The sequence below is a fragment of the Aphis gossypii genome, chromosome X, assembly GCF_020184175.1.
Source record: "Aphis gossypii isolate Hap1 chromosome X, ASM2018417v2, whole genome shotgun sequence".
NCBI lineage: Eukaryota > Metazoa > Arthropoda > Insecta > Hemiptera > Aphididae > Aphis > Aphis gossypii.
In genome coordinates, this window is record NC_065533.1 from 54,170,911 (window position 1) to 54,192,767 (window position 21,857).

General features: G+C 24.6%; 1 protein-coding gene across 2 annotated transcripts; it reads right to left on the reverse strand.

Moving 5' to 3' along the window:
* Positions 1–345: 345 nt before the first annotated feature.
* LOC114127651 (uncharacterized) lies at positions 346–15,801 on the reverse strand. 2 transcript variants are annotated; one of them, XM_050205463.1, is made up of 8 exons: positions 15,596–15,801; positions 2,650–2,718; positions 2,291–2,329; positions 1,156–1,263; positions 989–1,092; positions 895–926; positions 731–825; positions 346–662 (listed from the first exon to the last, which is right to left on the reverse strand). In XM_050205463.1, the coding sequence occupies exons 1-8, from the start codon at positions 15,686–15,688 to the stop codon at positions 471–473; spliced, it is 732 nt and encodes a 243-aa protein (XP_050061420.1). In that variant the 5' UTR covers positions 15,689–15,801; the 3' UTR covers positions 346–470. The 2 variants fall into 2 exon arrangements, with proteins under 2 accessions (XP_050061420.1, XP_050061419.1); XM_050205462.1 differs by lacking the exon at positions 15,596–15,801 and adding an exon at positions 2,902–3,119 and having other exon boundaries at positions 348–662.
* Between the last annotated feature and the right edge of the window lie 6,056 nt (positions 15,802–21,857).

The following is a 21,857-nucleotide window of genomic DNA, read 5'->3' on the forward strand; positions in this document are numbered from 1 at the left end:
TTTACATAAAAACAAAAATGGTAAGTTATGGTGAATCTCCATAACTATAAGGTAGATGTAGGGAATACATACATGTCAGTTAACATGTTAAGATAGTATTCACAGAGTAAATAGTAAAATCTATGAAGATTCTTTAAATTTCTTGAGTAAAAATTACCACAGTTATATCTTATAACAGATTAATTGTTATTATAGACAAAACTCATCTAGCATCAACCTGATTCCCAGGAAATTGTGAAGCTGTGTTACAATACAATTGTTAACTACGTACTCTTCTCTAACGATCATAGATTTAAAAACATTTACAAGTCACATTTTTTTTTTTTTTTTTTTTAATTGTATATTAATAACAATAATGTATTAAGAGCATGATAATATTATTATAATATAATAAAATTACATTCAAAAAAAAAATTATATTCTTTTAAATTTTTTTTACTGTAGTATTTGTATTTTATATTTCATTGAAGTTAAGGTTGAGAATTAATGGCTTTTTCATAATCATTATTAAATTTCTTTAATACTATAATATTGCGAAACTCGTCGGTAAATCCATATGCTTTCAACTTATGAAATAAACTATCAACATTTTCAGATTCAAAATTTAGAAGAACTGACAATGCATCAAATCTTTCCATTTCCAACGTGGGTGATATTAAGTTCTATAACATTTCAAAAAATTTATTTTTATTTTAATTTAATTATTACGGCAAATGTATTGTAACTTTACATCATTAGTTTCTGACAACAAACTTTCCTTGTCTTCCTCAGTATTTTTTTTACATTCATCCAAATTGGGTTTAAATCCTATCTGATCTAATTTACCTAATTAAATAATTTTTTTTTTTTAAATATTAAAAATTTGAACTTAATATTGCGTTTTTTCAAACTTACTCAAGAAAGTATTCTTTTCTTTGCTTTCAGACCTAAACACATAAACTCTAATTAATACACAACTTGAAAAATAAACATATATTTATTCAAATACCTAATGGCCGAAAAAGTGCTGGATTTATTTTCATCAGTGTTTTCGATAAAATCCGATAATTTATCAACTTTAAATGTTAAATTATCAATTTTTTTTGATAAAATCTGAAATGTTAACTATCATTAATGTTTTAATTAATAAAATCATTAAATGAAATGTTGTACTACCATAAATTGAGCTTCTTTGTCATCTAGCAAGTTATTAATTATAATTACTACAAGTTCTACGTTGCAGTGCATTGTTTTGGTTACAGCATTATAGGCAATTTTTGTTTCCTATATTTAAAAAATACTGTTAATAAATAATACAATTAAGTGCAAAGAATATACTTTTATAAAAATTAAAATATTATTCTTAAAAACTGGCGAAAATCACCCACACAAATTAACTGTAATAACAAAAGCTAGGATTTGCATGCAACAGGGTGTTTTTTTTTTTTACTATGTTCAATTGGAGCTTAGTGAGTAATCCATCATTTATAATATTCTAATGCAAATATGCTTTTTTCATTTTATATGTTTTTGCATAAGTTAAGTTTAATTTATAATTTTGTATATTTTAGTATTTATTTATTTAAGCTAATGATAATATTAAACTGATCAATGTATACATCTTGATTTTTTGATCAAATATAAACTTTATTTTTAATTTTATGTACACAATCAATACCCCATGGTACAATGTGTGATAAAAATTAATATAGATACACTGAATTAACTAAGGTAGAAAAAATAATGAAAATATATATGATATCTATATAAACCCCAAGATAAGGTGTAATTTGTAGTGTATAATTACACATTACACTCAATCCTAATTTTTATTATATAATAAAAAACGTTCAACTACTACATAACATCGCTAAGCATCACTGTTTTAAAGATTGTTTATTTTAAAAATGTCTAAAGAAAAAAATAAAAAAAATAAAGACAATTTTTTGAAGAATTATCAAGCAATATTTTTAAAACCTAAAGGTTTTAAAATATTATACTCTTTGTAGTAAAAATCAATTACCTGTATTAAACATCCCATTTAAATTGATTTTTAAAATAAGTTAATAATGTTTTTAAGACAAGGAAACCAATTTGATGCCAATCTATTTCATCAATAGCAATAGTAAAAATTACAAAAAAATTAGAAAATTTAAAAATTGAAACAGTTTTTATAAACTTTAAATATTAAATACTGAGAAATATTTACAATTAATTTCTTAAAAAGCAAAATTATAACTTAGAATTTAATAATTTATAAGCCAATTAAAATTATTTTATACTAATCAACACATTATTTTATGAACTTTACCATTAAAAATTTAACATCATCATCTGATTGAAGTTCCATCTAAAATAAAAAAAAATTACAATACTAAATTTAATGCAGTTTAGCTATGTAGTCATATTTTAATGCAGCAGTTATGGCAGTGTTGGCCTGGCATACAAAATGCCTCAGTCGCAATTTTTCTCTGGGGCCTCAATTTTTTTTTCTTAATATTTACTATGAATTAGATTGATTATAGGGTAGTGAATTAGTGTATATCCTCCTTCTTCTGTCACAATTATAAACTAAAAATTTAAAAGCTTAGGCCGTGTTTGCGGCCCTGACCAGGCCTACACTGAGTTTGGGGCTAATTAACAATAATGTAGGTATTAAAATTATCTTACCATATTTCCATCGAGCGTTGGACACAATAACATAAGTTCCTCTGTTTCCTCCAATTTTAATTCATTTTTCTATAAAATGATTAATAACATCATAATTTAAACAAAAGTTAGACATGTAAAATATAACTTTTCTATATATTATATATATAGAAAAAAAAGTGAAATCTATATGCATAAGTAATATACTAAAATTGACATAAAACAATACATAATAATGTAATTGACAATGAAAATATTCATTTATTTATTTACTAGTATGTCAGTTAATCCAGATAAATCTATGGGAGTTTTTATTTCAAGTTTAATTGATGTTTTTCTGTAGCGAAATTTAAAAGTAACAAAAACATGCGACATGATGAGGCGTGTATCTGTTGTTCTTTGAAAATTTTAATCAAACGATTAATTAATTATTAAATTAACTCGTATGAACAATTATTATACTTATAAACACACACTGTGATGCTATACAAAATATAACGTATTTAACGCTGAGAAAAAATAACAATAATAATTATAAGCCAACAGTAATAGTTTATCTGGAGACTCGTGTGCGTGACAGAATACGGCGGAACTGCGGAAGTGACGCTTCTAGAGGTACCTAGGCAAAATAAAATAATTTGTAATGGTTAGGTTTTGTCGGTTTTAGACGAGCATAATCCAAGTCCTATCGGTATGCCACTCGTCCGAATTACCTATTTATTATTAGATGTATAATCACAGAATAGATGACATTATTATTACATTTCATCTATTCTGTGATATACTTAATAATAAATCTTGTGGAAAAGTGTAACCATTCAATCGATAAGTTAGATAGCGCTAAAAATACCTTGACCTTGGGATATTTTACATGCACGATTATGACGTATAATGGTTCAATCTGACAAAGCCATTCGATTCCTTGTCAGTTTTTTTTTTACGAATCGATGTATAACTCAATTTCGCCAATTTTGGAAACACGTAATATAGAAGCGGACGAAGTTAAGCGCCGATTAGTCGTTATTACCCGAGTCGGTTGAGGCGAACACCCAGAGCGCGCTACGCGGTCCATCTTATGTGGCCCACCGACAACCACAATAATATAGAATGTAATAATATATTACATTCATAACAATTAACATTCATTATCCATAATATAGATACTATAGAAAACGTACTACAATGACATGAATTATTAACGTAGGTAGCATTATATTCAAACTGTTACCTAACACTTGGTAAATACTCTAAATAATTTATTTATTTTCTGAAATTTTTGAAACTAATTAAAATAATTCTTGCAGATTCATCTGTTAAAGCAATTTTGGTTAATGTTTTTGGTGGACACTAGGACACATATAAGTATTTATAGCATTAGTTTTTTATCTTACTCAATGTATTATACAAAGATCGTTTTGAAAATGGAGCTTTCTCCGTCAATAAAGAAAATAATAATAATAATTTAAAAGTTTTCTTTCATTTGTGTCTCCTTCAATATAAATTTTAGATGAACTCAAATTTTTTTATTTTTTAAACCACGCTTGGCCGAGATGAAAATTACAACCTCGAATAATACTGGTTGGCCATATACTATAAGAACCGCTTCGTGTATTCCAATTTTGAAATCAATTACGAATACGAATTTACGAACATATTTTGGTTAAGTACAAATCCTTCGGTCAAACATGCATCACGTAACTTTTTAAATAAATATGTTCATAAGTTGATGTACGTTTATTAGGAAGCAATGCATATACCAGAGACGTCAGACGTATGTATAGTATATACCATTTTGAAAACCATGCAGTAAAAAACTGATAAAAACATTTAGTACCTACAGAATATTTCGTCCATAAAAACTTTTTCCATAGAACATATAAGTAGGTATTTTAAATTTGTGAGACATGTAAATACAATTATATTTGTTTCCTTATCATTGGTAATTACCAAAAAGTTTTCATTTTTGTTAGTCATAATATTCATACTTATTAGAACTTTATGTGTTTCATTAATATAACCTTTTGGAAGTGCCAAGTGGTGAGTGATATTTGGGTTTTTTATTATATAAATTTCATTCTCAGTATTTTATATTCTGATTTAAATAAAAAAAAACTTACCTACCTGACAGATCAGGGGATAAGGTTCTAGAACTAGACCATACATTTTTATCGGGCGTATGTAATTTGCGCCAAAAACAACTAAAAAAAAATGTATGTTATTTGCGTCACTTTTTAAGTTTGTAATTTGAGCCAAATAAAATTAAATAAAAAGGCATTATATAATCTGTGTAACCGTGTACCTACCTACTAAAATTTTAATTAGCTCCACCAATATTATAATTATAAATAAAATGTATATAAGTAAAACAAACTCCATGTATATTAAATAAGTAAATTTTCGTTTAGTATATGTACCATTTTTTTAATATAACATATAATTTTTTATAAAATACCTAGTTTATGAACTTTTTTTTATACTTATAGTTTAATGACAAAACTAAGCCTTTTTTATCAATTTTATTTTGTTGATAATTTGAATATTGATGAAAGCGTAGCGCAAATTACATACTCCATTTCGTTTTCTGTCATAGCGCAAAATACCAAAATTAATTTGTAGGTATATAAGTGGCGCAAAATACATGTTATATTTTTATATTTTGGCGCAAATTACAAATAATAAAAATTATTATCTCCCATCTTATCATGTAAATTTATTGTTATAGAATTTCAATATTTTAATTCAATATATAAATATAATCCAGCGTATTCACTATCCACTTAACCTCTCAAGATAATCCACCTAATTTCATCCTGAGGCCAACTTTATTTATTCCATATATCTTTTCTATTTCACGAACTTTCAAAATTTTGCTTAGGTTCTATGTTAGTTTATTATTATTATTCGTATTGCAATTTAAGCATAAATACTCAGAATAATTTATAATATTTCCAAAGAAAAATTTTGTTAATATTTTATTTTATTTATAAAAAATAATATATATTAATTAATGGATTTTTTTTTAATATTAAATATTATATTTAATAGTTACATTTTAAATTATTTGTTTAATATACTACTTAAAAGTTAAAAGTTGAAAGTATATTTTCCTCGTGATATAATGCATCATAATGGTTCTATGTTTTTCGAGGCATACGTTTATTGTGGAAAAAATACAAAGCTGGTAATGGTAAAAGCTACATTACATACTGTAATTCTATACCTATCTATTTTATTTTATATTATATATATATTAGTACACTATATACATGTGTTATATAGTACTATGAAATAACAATTTAGCGATTATTATACATATAATATACTTTTATGATATTATATCTAATATCTATACCTAACTCTTCGATTCAAGAGCTGTCGCCTTTCCAGTCTGGATTTTCCCGTCTCTGTGATATAGCAGCGTACCAGCCTAGATTATATTTTTATTATTAATTATTATATTATAGATGTATATTTACTATAATATTATGTAAAAAGAATCGACTGTTGTGATTCTTTTTCATTATTATTACAATATTACTATTATTCCGCGAACGTGCCCGCATAATTGTTATTATTATTATATTATATATATTTGGTTTTTGTAAACAATGTAAGCAATATATTACATCAGACGCGCTGCAAGTGGCAACCTATACCTGGCGCTATATTAATTATATTCATATTGATTTATATACAGTTATAGATTTCTGATTATTTTTATTAGTGTCAATATCCGACATCAGACAAAGGAATAACAGTCTCAAAGAAAACGGAGAAAAAATAACGCAAAATTAACAGTCTTCTAACAAATTATTCATGAGTTTGGAATATGGATACATGAATCCGATGCTCATCCTGCCAAGAAAGTTGATATATAATTCCATACTGATAAGTATTTGATTTTTTTTTTCAAATTAGGAAAAGCATATAACGCCTCCTTGGCTATAGCTCCACAGATACATTGAGAGAATACTTCTGGAACGTGACACTTTGAAAACTTGTTATGTGAAAGTACGTTTAACAATATCAAAAGTTACATGAAATTAATGCTGAAAATGAAGAATTTCGAAATATAAATGAATGTATATAATATATTAAATTTATACCTACGTAGAATAAAGATGCGATTTACTAGTTAGACAATGTATGAAAATAAATAATTTTATTCTTACGTAATTATTATTTTTAAATGTAATACAATTTCATATTTACTAATTACTGATTTTCTTAAATTATTGAATTAAATGAAAATTAAAATTAAAAAGCAAAAACTTTTTAGAAAATGGTGGTAATAAATAAATCATGCTGTCTTCTGAATAATGTTAAATAGTTCCAATGGACATATAAAAATGTATAATTTAAAATAATATTGATAGGCTAAACTTACAATTTCCTAGCACCTATGACTAATGAATAATGATGTTACCACTGATTGATTTTTGAAATGAACAAAACTCGGAATGTTTGGTTTGTAAATATGTAAAATGTAATTGTATTATAATTTACAAAAAAAAAAAGAGTTAAATGTGTAACTTTTTAGTTATTATTTTATACTTAAGATATTTTTCCAATAATTAAAATAATAAATAGGGACATTTTATATGCTTTATTCTGATATAGTTGTTGTCATAAGAATAAATGAAAAAAAATGTATTTATTTATTTATTTTTTTTCTATTTGTGAATATTAATTAATTATTGGTAAACGGTCATTTTGTACGGTCCATTGTTTAAACTGCATAACGCGGACACTTTGTACTGTTATATACATTAAGTATATGTTAATAGTCTATGTTAATTTCTATAGTTATATACTCAAGTGGTAAGTGTAGGTATATAATGTAAATTATTAAATTGTAAAAATTAAAAATTAAATAAAAAGTCAATTTATTAAAAATGTTATAAAATATAGTATATTACTATAAGCCTTTTCTGTCAATTTTATTTTGTTGATAAATTGAATATTGTTGAAAGTGTGGCGTAAATTACATATTCCATTTCATTTTCTATCAAAATACATGTTATATTTTTATGTTTTGGCGCAAATTACATACATACTCAAATATATCTATTCATGGTGCAAATTACAGTTAATAAAATTGGCGCAAAATATATCTTCTTTTTCATTTTACTGATGAATAAATTTAATAATAAATAAGTGATGGTTGTATTATATCTTATGACAGTATTTATTTTATTATGTATTATATAAGCGAGCGTAGTATTAAAGGATATTTTGAACTTTCTCACAACTGACACAACTACCTAGTACCTAGCCCATTTCTTTAAAATTGTAGATAGGTACTTAACAAATAAAAATAATTTTTATTCATTAATAAAATATACAAGAATAATGCTGTTTCATTTAAGATAGGTATAATCCATTAATTCAAAAAGATGTATCTATCATTAGTCATCACATTATAAATTTACCTTAATTAAAATCAAGTATATAATATAGGTACCAAATAATCAAATAATTTTATTATATTTAATCCATCGATTTGAAAATTATATAAGTCTGGATTTTGTATTAGGATTTCTAACTTAGTGTCCTAGTCCAAAAATACAAGCTGTTATTTTTGTATAATATATTGTATATATATATACACATAACATGTATAATTGTTATTTTATTAATAGTATTATCTAGGTATTTGATAAATTTTTATTTTAAAATGTTGACCCTTTACACAATCATGTTCAATGGGGCTTATTATATTTTTGAAAAAAAAAAAAAATAATAATAATAAAAAACAGAAAATAATAAAAATACGAATTTACCATATTATAATTTAATTTCAATTAAAATGCATAAGTAACATAATAACATTAAAAAAAAAAAAAATTGATATTTACAATTTATTGTATAAAAAGCTGATTTTTGTTAGAAAAATAGTTTGTATATTCACGGGATACTCCTTAAATGATAATAAAATCTAAGTATTTGATTGTTTTATGACTTTTGAGTAGTTATGTATTTAAAATGTTTAATGATCAGTAATAAATTAATGTCTGTGTAAAATACGAAATAAGCATCGCTTACGAGCTTTAGAAACGTTTTGTGTGAATCACTAAATTTAAACATTGAGAATTCATAGATTCATTAAATTAACCGTTTGATCGTGACCGAACGAATATGTTTTTCCCCATTTGCATGTACCAATATACAAGTGTAGGACGTAGGTGTTGATACATACTATTTTGAGCGTTCTAATGGGAGCGAGAATATAACTAATATAGCTTTAGGGTTGTTATTTACCTATGTGCTATAGTATATTGAGTTTATATTTGCATTGAATTCCAAACTTAGAACTAGTTATTCTATTAATCAATACAATTTATTTGTATATTATACATGGGTAATTAATTATAAAAGCTGTGTAGATGTGCATGATTGCAGATATGGCTATTTAATATATTTTGAACATAAAAATTGCGAGAAATTAACCGTTAAGTATATTTTTTAATTCAACTGGGAACAATTTTTCTTGTTACCTGCATAAGTACAATGTTTTTTTTTTCATTCCTTTGCACAGATCTTTAAAACGACTTTTATTAGTATTATTCTGTGATAAATATATTATATCAATTATCAATTGGTTTCACGGGATCCATAGCTCATATTTTATGTAATATAGGTTATTAAGACATAGTTGTAATAGTTTACATGTTTGCTATATCCTATATGGTTGATACATTAACGGATTCATAAAAAGGGTGTAACACCAATTGACATATATGTATAGGTATAGGTAATCAAAAGTAGATGAAAAACTATACACTTTAATTAATAAATAAAAAATAGTTTTTTTTAGCACCTATACATTTGAAATGACAAATTTTTTATTTGTACAATAATATATGTTGTATATAAAGTACCCCTTTCAAGTACTGATTACAGATTATATTATAAATTTGAGAACAGCTGCAGGCTTCCAGCAAAATACTTTTCACAATAAATAATAAGTGGCTTGCTAATGATCAAAACTTTCCAGACACACCCGTCGAAGTCCATTGAAAGTCCATTAAGTATTAAACATATTATCGATATCGTGTATGATATGCGTTACTTAACTATTTTATTAGTTTTTCTTGAATTTTATTGCCTCTATTATGTTGTAGTATAGGTACCTAGTAGGTATATATGGCTACAATGCTACATGTAACATTTCTAAATTTATACACACATCAAGCAAAAATGCAGTTGCAGTTTGTCGTTGTATAAAAAAATATTGTTTAGAGGTCGTATCAATAGGTACATTTGATATCTTAAATTGTTATTTTTTATTATTGTTATTTGTTTGGAAATTTTAAAAACTATTAATTGATTAAGACAATTTAGCTCGGCTAGTCCGCTACAACTCGTTTGTATCCATTTACCTTTTTTTACAATTCGTTTGCGCATTTATATTTTGGCTATATGTGACAAAAATCCCTAGTGTTTCAGCACATATTTTCTTTTTCACTTTAACAAGTTTAGGAGTGTTAGCTTCTAAAAGGCCTCATATTCCTCATGATTATATGAGTGTTGGATACTTTTATAATTTTGTTTAATTTATCAACAAAAACACTCTCGGAACATTTTTTATTAGTATATCTAAAATTTGAATCTTTATTTAAAATACAATAATAATTAAATTTATAATTATCGATATATTATACAAATACCTACGTTATAGTGACATATGTCTAACACACTATAGTTATCGCTATACTGAACTGTGCTACTAAAACTGTACTAAAAGTAGGGAGGTATATGGAAAATCCAAAATTATACAATCTACACAAACGATTATAAGACCAGTGGCGTATTTAGGGGGGAAGGAGGGCAATTGCCTCGGACAGCACTTGTTTGGGGGGCAGTAAATGTAACTGGAAGGTTTTATTTTTAAACTGATTTAAACAGTTGTAGAAAAAAAAAATTTGTACCCAGGGCAGCAAAATCCTATATACTATGCTTCTGTATAAGACTGCTATATTGCTATATTGAATACCTATTTATTGATAATTTTTACTGTAGTCTATGACGATATTATATACATCTATGTGTCGTTGTGCGCAAACGTGTCATCGATATTCAGGTAAAACATACTGAATGTCGCAAACGAGATGAAATGTTTAGCTCATATTATAGAACATGAAACATACGCATATAAGCTTATTCAATCAAAACTTATTGTATACTGTATAGTACGCCTATATGACTTTTATTGATTATTTTTGTTTTTAACTGTTTATGAATTTACCGCAGTATTTATTACATAAACATATCATGAAAAAATATTTTATAATACTTACAACATTTAATGTATGTTAATAATAATATAATTAAAAAGCCAGGCTGTTATTTTACAAATTTAGACAAGCCAAACAAAAAGTAATAAAATAATGTATATCAATTTGATAAACGATTTTAGTTTTCGATAAGTCAGTAAAAATTAATTATTATAATTTTATTTCTTATACAGAGGTTAAGTCCAAAATCACACAAATAAAAATATTTTAACTCGTGATTAAGTAATAAGTCTGTCACAATAATTTATGTGTTCAATTTAAAATCAATTGATAAATCAAATTTGTTCATGAAAAATGATTCTGAGATTACCAAGTAAACATGTACAATATTTTATGAAATATTTATAGAGCTATTATTATTTTATATTAATACAGTAGGTTTAAATACTTGAATTATTTTTTGCTGAACAATTTTAATTGAAAATATTTCTGTGTGATTAAAATTATATAGTACAAAGACACATACCTACTCACAAATAATATTTTTAAATTACAATATAATAACTAAAATCGTTATTATAGTTTTTGGTTATTAGATGAAATACTTATGAGAAAATACAAATAAAAGCAATACAAACTGAACATTACATAAATTTTTAATTTTAATATAATTTGAAAAATATCGTGAAGTTAACGATTTTTGTCAATATTTTAACTTGAATTGCTTATAAATAAATATTGTGATATTCCGTATATGCAATACTTATGAGAAACCATATGGTATTTAATTTTCAAACTTTTTGACTCTATGAAAAAAATGTAATCAATGTTTTTAAAATAACCAATTTAAATCATCAGAAATGTCCAATATATTATGTCTATTCTATTTATATATATTTATAACAATAAATGTTTGTGTGTGTGTCCTATTAATGTATTCCTAACCCGTTCATCATTCGATTACGATGAAATTTGGTACAGAAATAGATTAGACCTCTAGAAATACGATAGGCTTATTAAAAAAAAGATAGTTCCAACCTGGGGAGGTGCTCAAACAGAGATTTTTAGATTTACGATGGAAATTTTTGTCTGTAAATGGTTGCTAATTCTATTTTTATTAAAACGATAATAATTAGTAATTAAATAATTAAATAATAATTTGTCCGATATTTTGTCAATACGTGTCTTTGAATTTGTCTTTTTTGGCATCACTGTAGAATTTATAACATCAATTGTTGAGTTTTTAAAAGTGTGTCCATGGAAATGAATATTGGACGCATATAATATACGTTTATAGCACTCAAAGTTTTAATCGGATTTTTGAATTTCATATTGCTTAGCAGTTAGTGACTTAGTTATAGTGACTCAGTTAGAGTGTTTTTTTTTTAATGTTCCGCTGATAGTTTGTCTATTGCATTCCTTGTGTTTCTTGAATATCATTTAATACTGAACACATTTTAATTTATTTTCAACAGATTTCAACGCCATTTCTATGCAGTTATTATTATAGAGTTGGTATTTTTAATGAGCCACAAAGTTTACAGGATTATCTAGTATATATATATATATTATGAACATTTATATAGTTCAAAAAGAGTCAAAATATTTTGAAAATATTATCATGTAGATATCTAAGCAGGTATACACAATTTATTCATAATATGGTGAATAATTAAAGTATTCGTTTTTAAATTACACACAAAAAAAAAAAAAAATAGACTTTGTTAAAAATTGGTTTTGCATTACATTTCTCGGTTTTTATTAATTTTTTTTCGCTGGTCATTTTGAAAATTACTGGGAAATTAGCCCTCTAGCCTCTAAATATCAAATACCTAAATGTCTACAAGAAAAATTATTCTCTAGAAAATCAAAATTTAAATTTAAAGTATTTTTACTTTCCCAAAAGATGATGACAGATAGGAAAAATATATTAAAAAAATACTCATCATTATCAATTCAATACGCATTCATTACTCTGCTCAGAATCTAAAAAACAGGAAATTAAGTAAAACTCTGCTGTATAGTAGGTGTCAAGTATACTTCGTAATTGAGTATGTCACTATAATGGATGTGTTAAATTTGAATTCAATTGATAATCATTGCACACGAAAAACGATTCTGAGCAGAGATGATCTGTAGCTTCTATATAATTCTTTATACATAATATTATTATATTATTAAATTATATTCTTTATTTGTAGGTATACAATTATACGTTAACACATGGGGTGTTACTATATGCAAAATGTGTTATCTCTACTTTCAATAAAATTGAGTTATATATCGATTCTTTTCAAAAATATGACATGGAAACGATTGAAACCGTTATTACTTCGTCAAAACGTGTTATTTTCAATAGATTGTTTTATTCTAAAACCTTCTATATCTACTTTCTTTTAAAACGTGCTATTTCTAGTAATAAATCATAGGTACCTATTAATTTTTATATTCTTCCAAAACGTAGTTCATCCATATAATTTTATTTATAACGTGTTGTTTCCGTATTAAATCAAAACATATAATTACTCATGTTGTTGATAAAGCAATTAAATTAAATTTTTCATATAAAAGGTGCTAATGCCAATATTGTTGAATCCTTTAAAATTAAAATTATTTCATTAATTTGTATTAAAATATGATGTGGTTTAGTATAAAGCCAACAATTATACATAGAAAAATTATATGATGAAAGTCAACATAAAAAAAAATGTACGATAAGCCTATTCATTTGACTGTAATTTCCCGACAAAGTTCATGATAGTACTTCATGGTTTCTTTATGATACCTAGTACCGAAAGCTGTGTTATAGTGTTAATATTAATTGTAATCTCACATTTCCATGAACATTTTTTTAAAATAAACATTAAAGAATTGAATAATTATTTTGAATATGAAAATGGAGTTTTGATTTATAGTAAAGATGGTCATTAATTTATATTTTTATTTTTTGTTGTTATAATATTAATTATAATATCTTTAGTTGTTGTTATCATATCATCATGGCATTATGATTTAAAGTAAAGGTATTCATGAATTTCTATATTTTTAATTTTTTGTATTTTAATATTAGTAATACCTATACTAAATACTAATATTACCTATTGTTCATTGATAGGTACTTGGTAAGTATAATATATTTATTATTTATATTTACATTATATTATACATTATTATGTTAAGATTGATAAATTACTGTGCATGTTCATAAAAGTATACCTACTTAATTTTAAATGTAATAATGCTGTTTTATTGAGTTAGATATAAATACATATTTTCGATGTGCTTATTATATATTTTAAAATGCTGCGTTATATTACTGGATGCCAAATACCAATCAAAAAATTGTAATGCAATAATTTTCCAAACAATATTATAAAATTATGGAAATTCAAATAATATGTTAAGGAAAACGTTTTTACAATATGAACCATTACTATATTTTTTTGTAAAGACGAAAACACATTTAAAATGTAATCAAATAATTTATTATTTTTTATTTTACAAACATTTTCCATTCCAAATAATAAATATTTAATTTTTAAAAGTTACACATATTTCCTAACTTGTCTGGATTGTTTGAAACAATAAATACTATTCCTGAAAATTGGTTTTTGGAAATGACATGTTTTGCATAACAACTCCTCATATTACCTTGTAATTTATTTTACTATTTATACCTATATTTTAGGTACTATATAGGGGGAATCAATTAATTGTATGTATTATACGTCGTAAATTATTAAACTTTTATAATATTATAAAGGTACCTACTATTGTTATTAATTTCGGAGTCAATATTGGCTTACTGATTTTTTGGTAGAACAGAGTGAATAGGTTACCTCATGTTATAAATAGTAAATGGGTAGCTTAAAATTAAAAAAAATATATAATATATTTTGAAAATATCATTGTGTATATATAGTAAAATATAATAATAAATTTAAAATTTAAATGATTCAAGTCCCTATGAAATATTTAATATTTTTAATATCAAAATTTGAACATAGAATGTCTATAAAAAAATTGTATATTAATTGTATTTTGAAAAGTTTTTAAGTTACTGTAAAAAAATCGTATGGAGAACCTCGTATTTAGTTTTAGAACCTAAACTACAAAAAGTGAAAATCTCGTAAATTTTTAACTACAAAATAATTTGCAATATTTTATGATTTTGATGAGTTTTATCAAAATTTGATATTCAAATACTTTAAAATTTTTTAATAATTATGTATTTTTAATATTTTTAAAATGTTATAAAAACACCTTATGTGAAATTTTATACCTACAGTTTTTATTGTTTTTAAGCTTTTTTACAGACCATAAATTTTATTAATAATATGAAAATTTTAAGTGTTATTCTCATAATATATATCTTCTAGAACAATGAATGCTATAAATATATTTTTTTTATTGGCTATTAAATTTTATTCAAAATATTTCATATTATTATAAATTTATAAAAATACATGTTATGTATACTAAGAGTATACGTTATAAGCTTATCAGACTAAATAAATAAATAGATAGATACTGTAATGAGTTATAAATAAGGTAGGTATATAATTATTATTATGAGATGGTATTTTAAATGTTATTTATTTTTAATATTTATCTTTAACCTATCACTTTGTAAGATAAACTACGGGGTTGGGTAAGAGTCAAGAGAGTTTTTTCTTTTGAATAAATTTAAGTACCTACGGAAAATATCTATTGTATGAATTGTCACTTACCTTTCGAATGACTCGAGATGTGAAATTGTATTTGATGCGACTTGATGTAGTGGATGCTGGATGACCGGGGTGGAAAGAGGTATGCAAGAACATTATATTCTACAAGTCGAAAACACATAATGTTAAAGTGAATTACATTTATTTAAATTTGTAAAAATTTGACACAGAGAAAGATGATCATTTATCGATACAATGTTAGGTAAAAGACTGAGCGTGGAATTGATTGTTGTTTGCCCTTTTATAGACATGATATGCCGCCTTTGTGATTGAATTTGGAGATTGCCCGCGTTCGCTCATTTGCGTGTCAATGAGTTATCATTAGTATCTTTTTACTAAATAGTTCATATTTGTACAGTTGCAAAGATTGTGATAATTTTTAAATCTAAGAGTAATTTTATTGTTGATTAATGTTTGTATAGTCATGCAGATAATATTCTATTTATTTCTTTAATCTTAAAAGTAATTTAGTTCATGATAATGTATATTCTGTTAGTCTATGTTTGTGCAGCTGTACAGATAATTTATTAAAATCTAAATAATAATATATCAAAATGTATATATCATTACAGTACCTAAAATTCGTTTTATAAAATTTATCAATTTTAAAAACAAATAATAATTTGATAAATTATTTTTAGTTGTCTAATCAATAATTCTGATCACTGTTCATGTCTAGAATTGATTTGATGTATATATATATATATATGAATGCAATTTATTAATTATAATTATAATTTTCAAATAATTTTATTATTTATTAACGTTTTTTTTGCTGTAATTATGTTTATAATTTGTGATTAAACGTAATATGTAGGTATTGTATTATAATACAATATTAATATTATATTTAATTATTATATTATATTTTCTTTCAACAGTACTTACCTATTACCCACTAACTGAAATGTTTATAAAATTCATTGAACTTTTTGTTTGTTATGTCATTTATTGGTCAATATTAAATTCGGTAAATATAGGGATATTATTAAAATTTGACAATCGTATTTACCGACAACACAACCCGTGTCAATTTATTATTATTATAAATAATAGTAAATAATATACCCTCAACGGCGCTAACCTACTTATAATAAAAATGTTATACATTTTGTATGTTTGCTATCAATTTAACTATTGTTATTCATTCTCATATATACTTTGTACACTTGTCCTAAGTCGTTAGTCTCATCATTCTTTTTAAAAAATGTAAATGTTGATAAATTATGTTTGTAATGCCATTTATTGGTCAATATTAAGTTCAGTAGATATACTTACAATTTGACAATCATATTTACCTACCATACAACCCGTGTCAAATTATTATTATAAATAATAATAAAAAATATATCCTCAACGGCGCTAACCTATCTATAATAATAATATATATTATTTTGTATGTTTGCTATCAACAGAACTGTTCTTCATTCTTATATTTACTTGTGCACTTGTCCTTATAGTCGTTAGTCTCATCACCCTCATCTAAAAATGTAAATAAAATCAATATGCTGGTTTTGCAAATTGTATTTGTCTGTATAAAATTGCATAAAAGTGTTTTTTATTTTGAAGTCGCTTTTTCAATGATACTAAACAATATATAGTCGTATTTTCGCTATGAAATATAAACGAGGTACCCAGTTGCAAGGAGTAAATGGTAGTCTAATAACACACATTCAATATTATATTATGTATAATACAGATTGCATCCATATTACATGCCAAAAAAAATAGTTATTTTAATCAACAACCGAATCGAGTGCGCAGTTTTTTTTTATGTCAGAGCTAAGTTGAGTACAATTATTTTTCGGGACAGGTCTGAATTGCGTGCTTAAAAGTTTGAGTAGATGACCAGTACATTATGCCATATAGATACTATTGTAAATATAGCTAGTAAATTAAATACATTGTATATTGGCATACTTTTGGCACTGCATTGAAAAGTTTTGATCAAACTCTGTACAATAGCACTCAATATTCTTCGTGTATATTTTTATTTACAGTAATGTTTCAAATTTATATACTGGCGATGTTAGATAAAAATATGTATTATGTATAGTACATAATATTTATTTTTTAAATTAAATTAAATTTTTTTTACTGATCCGTGAAATCTGTACGACCTAACTTGATTAGTTGGTCGACTAACCGCTCACGCACTTGGTTCTGTCGCGAAAAAAACTACGCACGCAATTCGACCAAAATAATGATTTCCGCACACAACTCGGAAACACCAATAAAATAATATGTTTATTCAGCATATCCGATAAAAACTGTCAATGCGGATATTTTTCATACTATTGTCATGACCGTATGGATTAGGCTATTTTAATATTTTTAGGGGAAGTATTATATATTAATATTTAAAATAGAGTTACTTTGGTTAATTGATTGATTCTGAGCAAAATGTAAAATGTTGGTCGATACACTATACGTTCCGCAATCATTTTATTGCGAAATTTAGTCTACGCAGTGATAGGTAGGACATAATATAATAGGAGTAATTCGTAAGTTTTTAGAATAAACTGTTATTATTTAAATGTAACGATTTATAATATTACTTAAAATTGTATTTGTAATATATTATAATTAATGATGCATCGTAATTCTATGACAGGGCGATTGATGCCGGACGACTAAGCACTTACAAGTTTCAAGTATCTATAATCTATATCCTGTCTGCGGTCTTATTGATAAATTTATGGTAATAATAATTTATTTTATTCTACACTTATGTTATATTATTAATACGTTTTGTTTGTTGTCGGCGATTTACGTCGACGTGACTATAAATGTTACAAACGTTTTATTCTATCTATATTTAATCGTGACTTTATTGCAGTACCTATTGTTGTTAATAATATATATATAAATATGACTAACAGATATATAGTTACGTACGTGCTAGAATGTCAGATTGTGTCGGGGTACACATTTTGTCACCCCAAAACCGAACGAAAAAAAATAATTGCATTTCACAGACTTCTCGAACAAATACAATACATAGGTAGGTACACTTTTGCTTCATTTCGTGTAATAAATGTAATAATAACATTGATAACTAAATATTATTCAAGTATTGTTGGTGTATAATTATTTACAAAAATAATAAGTTATAGGTAGGTAAGTATTCTTAATTATATATAAGGTGTAATTCAAATTTTAGTTATTTTAGTCATAGGCGTGCGGAGGATTTTTTGTCTAATACAGCATATTTTTTTAACTGGCTCAATAAATAAAATAAGTATAGCCGAGGTATTTTTCTCATTATAGCTTAGATTAGGTATAGTAAAAATTAAATATTCATATAGTATGATATAATTTGATTATAATAATAGAGTAAAATGTGATTTAGCATATTATATATATATATACACAGTGTCTTCACCAATTTAGAGAATACTGAATTTCTCGGCTGGTTTATTTTGGAATAAATCGATTTATTTTTATAAGCCGGTGGTATATAAATATACACTTTTTCAAAATGTTTTGAAATTTTGGTCTGCGTATGTGTATTAAAAACTTTTTTTTTTAATAGCAACACCTATTTCGAACATTTTCGAACAATATTCGGATAGGCCTATATTTTAAAATAATTTTGATGAATCAACTATGGTTCTAAATTCAAAATTGCTGAATACGAGAGCCATGTCAATTTTAATAAATAATACATTTTTTTATTATTTTTTAAAATTTATAAAATAATTTATAATTAATTCTTATTAGTTACTTTTTGAATATTTGTACGTATTTTTTTTATAAGTGTTTATAATTTTGAACCCATATTATGTTAATCTTGTAGATAACACTAATAAAAAAAAAATACGTACAAATTTTCAAAAAGTTACCAATAAGAATTAATTATAAATGATTTTATAAAGTTTTGAAAATAATAAAAAAATGTATTATTATTTATTAAAATTGACATGGCTCTTATTCAGTCAATTTTGAATTTAGAACCATAGTTGATTCATCAAAATTACTATTAAAAAAATAGGCCTATCCAAATATGGTCTTCAAAATAGGTGTTGCTATTACAAAAAAAAATTTTTTACTACTCATGTGCAGACCGGAATTTCAAAATTTTTTTAAATGTATCTAAAAATGTGTATTTATATACAATCAGCTTGTAAAAAAAAAAAATCGATTTATTCCAAAATAATCCGGTCGAGAAATTCAGTGTTCCTTAAATTGATGAACACACTGTATAATATATATTATATTATTAATAATATACTATTTTTATGTACAGTACATATTATATATTTAGGTACAATGTACATTGTACATAATATAATATATACATAAAAATAATTTGTGGAAATTGATAGGTAATGATGTGTAAACTATAAGATTAAAACATCAACATTGAAAATTCATATTTTTATTTTAAATTCAATATTATTCAACAATATTAAATTATTCATAAGGTTTGTTAATTATTCATCTATCTACTATTATATGTAAGTCTTTTAAATAAATATTCATTAGCTTATTGAATCTAAAATAAATTGTGACTTATGAGGTGCTTTTGTGCATTATGCTTTTGTTAGTTTAGTACCAAGTACACAGTATACCTAGTGTATAGTAGGTATTAGTTATTAGTACCTACTAGGTATATTCAATAAATATTTTATTCAAACAAACATGAATAACCTTTACAATACACAAATGAAAATAGGTACCCATATCATGTAAAATAGATGCAATTTCCTTCGTCATTGTCATTGTCATTCGTCTTTAAACTAGTTGGACAATAACAATTTTTTCGAAGAATGCTGTTCTTCTAAACAGACCATGTATAGTTTATTCATAATTCAATTTGATAATTTTGAGATGATAGTTTAATTGTCTGAATCGTATCTAGAATGTATTTGTATGTCAGTTGGAAGATACCTACGTCACATATAATATACGAATATAGTTTCAAGGATGTAGAGAACTCGAGAAATAAAACATAATATCAGTCAGACTAATGTATTACCAATAATTTATCTGGTTTGTTTGTTGAGAAAAATAATTTTTAAAAATCAATTGTTATTGTAATGTTTTTGAAAATTAAAATTGTTGTTTTTAACATGTAGACATCACTCATCGTTGTAGGTATAATATTATGAATAATGATATATTAGTGTATTCCATAGGATGGCTAGAATACAGATGTATTCTAATGCGGTTATCATTATATAAATATTTAATTTTTTACCTAATAGATTTAAAACGCACAGTCAATACAATATACATGTAATATTATATAAATAGATACCATATTATATGAGCTACCCGATATCCATGTAGGTATTATATGAGGGTGATTGATTAAACATTTGAGTATAAGATAAACATAATAATGTATTTTACACTCGAATAATGAGACGTATCTCGAAACCCCGCTTACAAAATACGAATGGATAGAAATAGATATCAATAAAATAAGTACATATTTGATTGAAAATTGCATGTCTGGTATACAATATTTACTTCTCGTCTAAATTATAATATATTTACTTATTGCTAAATCATTAATCAAGATATGTTTAAATGAAGACTTCAATATCTCTTTAATAATAATTTAACTAAGTATCTACTTATTTGCCAACTATATATTATATTTATTAGAAAATATTCACTGGTATAATATTGCATGCGTCCTCACTCATATAACGTTCCTTGAACGTACTAAAGTGCTTTTCTATGTACCTACTTTGAATGGTTTTCCAGCGTTTGGACATTTTTTATTAGATTTTCGCATATATACGCTTTAACAGTAACCAAAAACCTAGGTTGTCGGTTATTGAGGTTTATTATTGTCTAGTTGTATAGGTATGTACGGAGATTCTGAAACTAATTGTATATTATTATTTTGAACTAAACGACATACATTTTAAATTTTAAAGACTTGTTATTTAAATAAATTACAATAAAAGTATAAGTATTAATTACCCGTTCAGAATTTGGAATTTGATTTTTAAATATCGGAAAATATTCTACTTTGAAACATAAAAATAAATGTATACAGTCATTAAGAAATGAAGAAAAAAAGTTAGAACAATTTTAGCGGTAAAAATTATGAAGTATTTTTTATAAATTATTTGTATTGTAATAATGACTTCAAACTATATAAATAAAAATATTTCTTAAAATTTTTTATACTTTTCTAAATCAGTTTATAATAGAATACGAAACTAAGTAGATTATCAATAATTATCGTATGACTAGTACAGTATAGGTACTTTCGAAATACATCTATAACTATTTATGCCAAACG

Bases quoted from the DNA above. Each gene is read 5' to 3' on its own strand.
- LOC114127651 (XM_050205462.1), bottom strand. From the start codon at position 3,003: ATGTCGCATGTTTTTGTTACTTTTAAATTTCGCTACAGAAAAACATCA. The intron at 2,330-2,649 runs GTAAGATAATTT...TTTTTATTTTAG, and splicing joins CAACGCTCGATGGAAATATG to ATGGAACTTCAATCAGATGA. The intron at 663-730 runs GTAAAGTTACAA...GAAATGTTATAG, and splicing joins TGTTGTCAGAAACTAATGAT to AACTTAATATCACCCACGTT.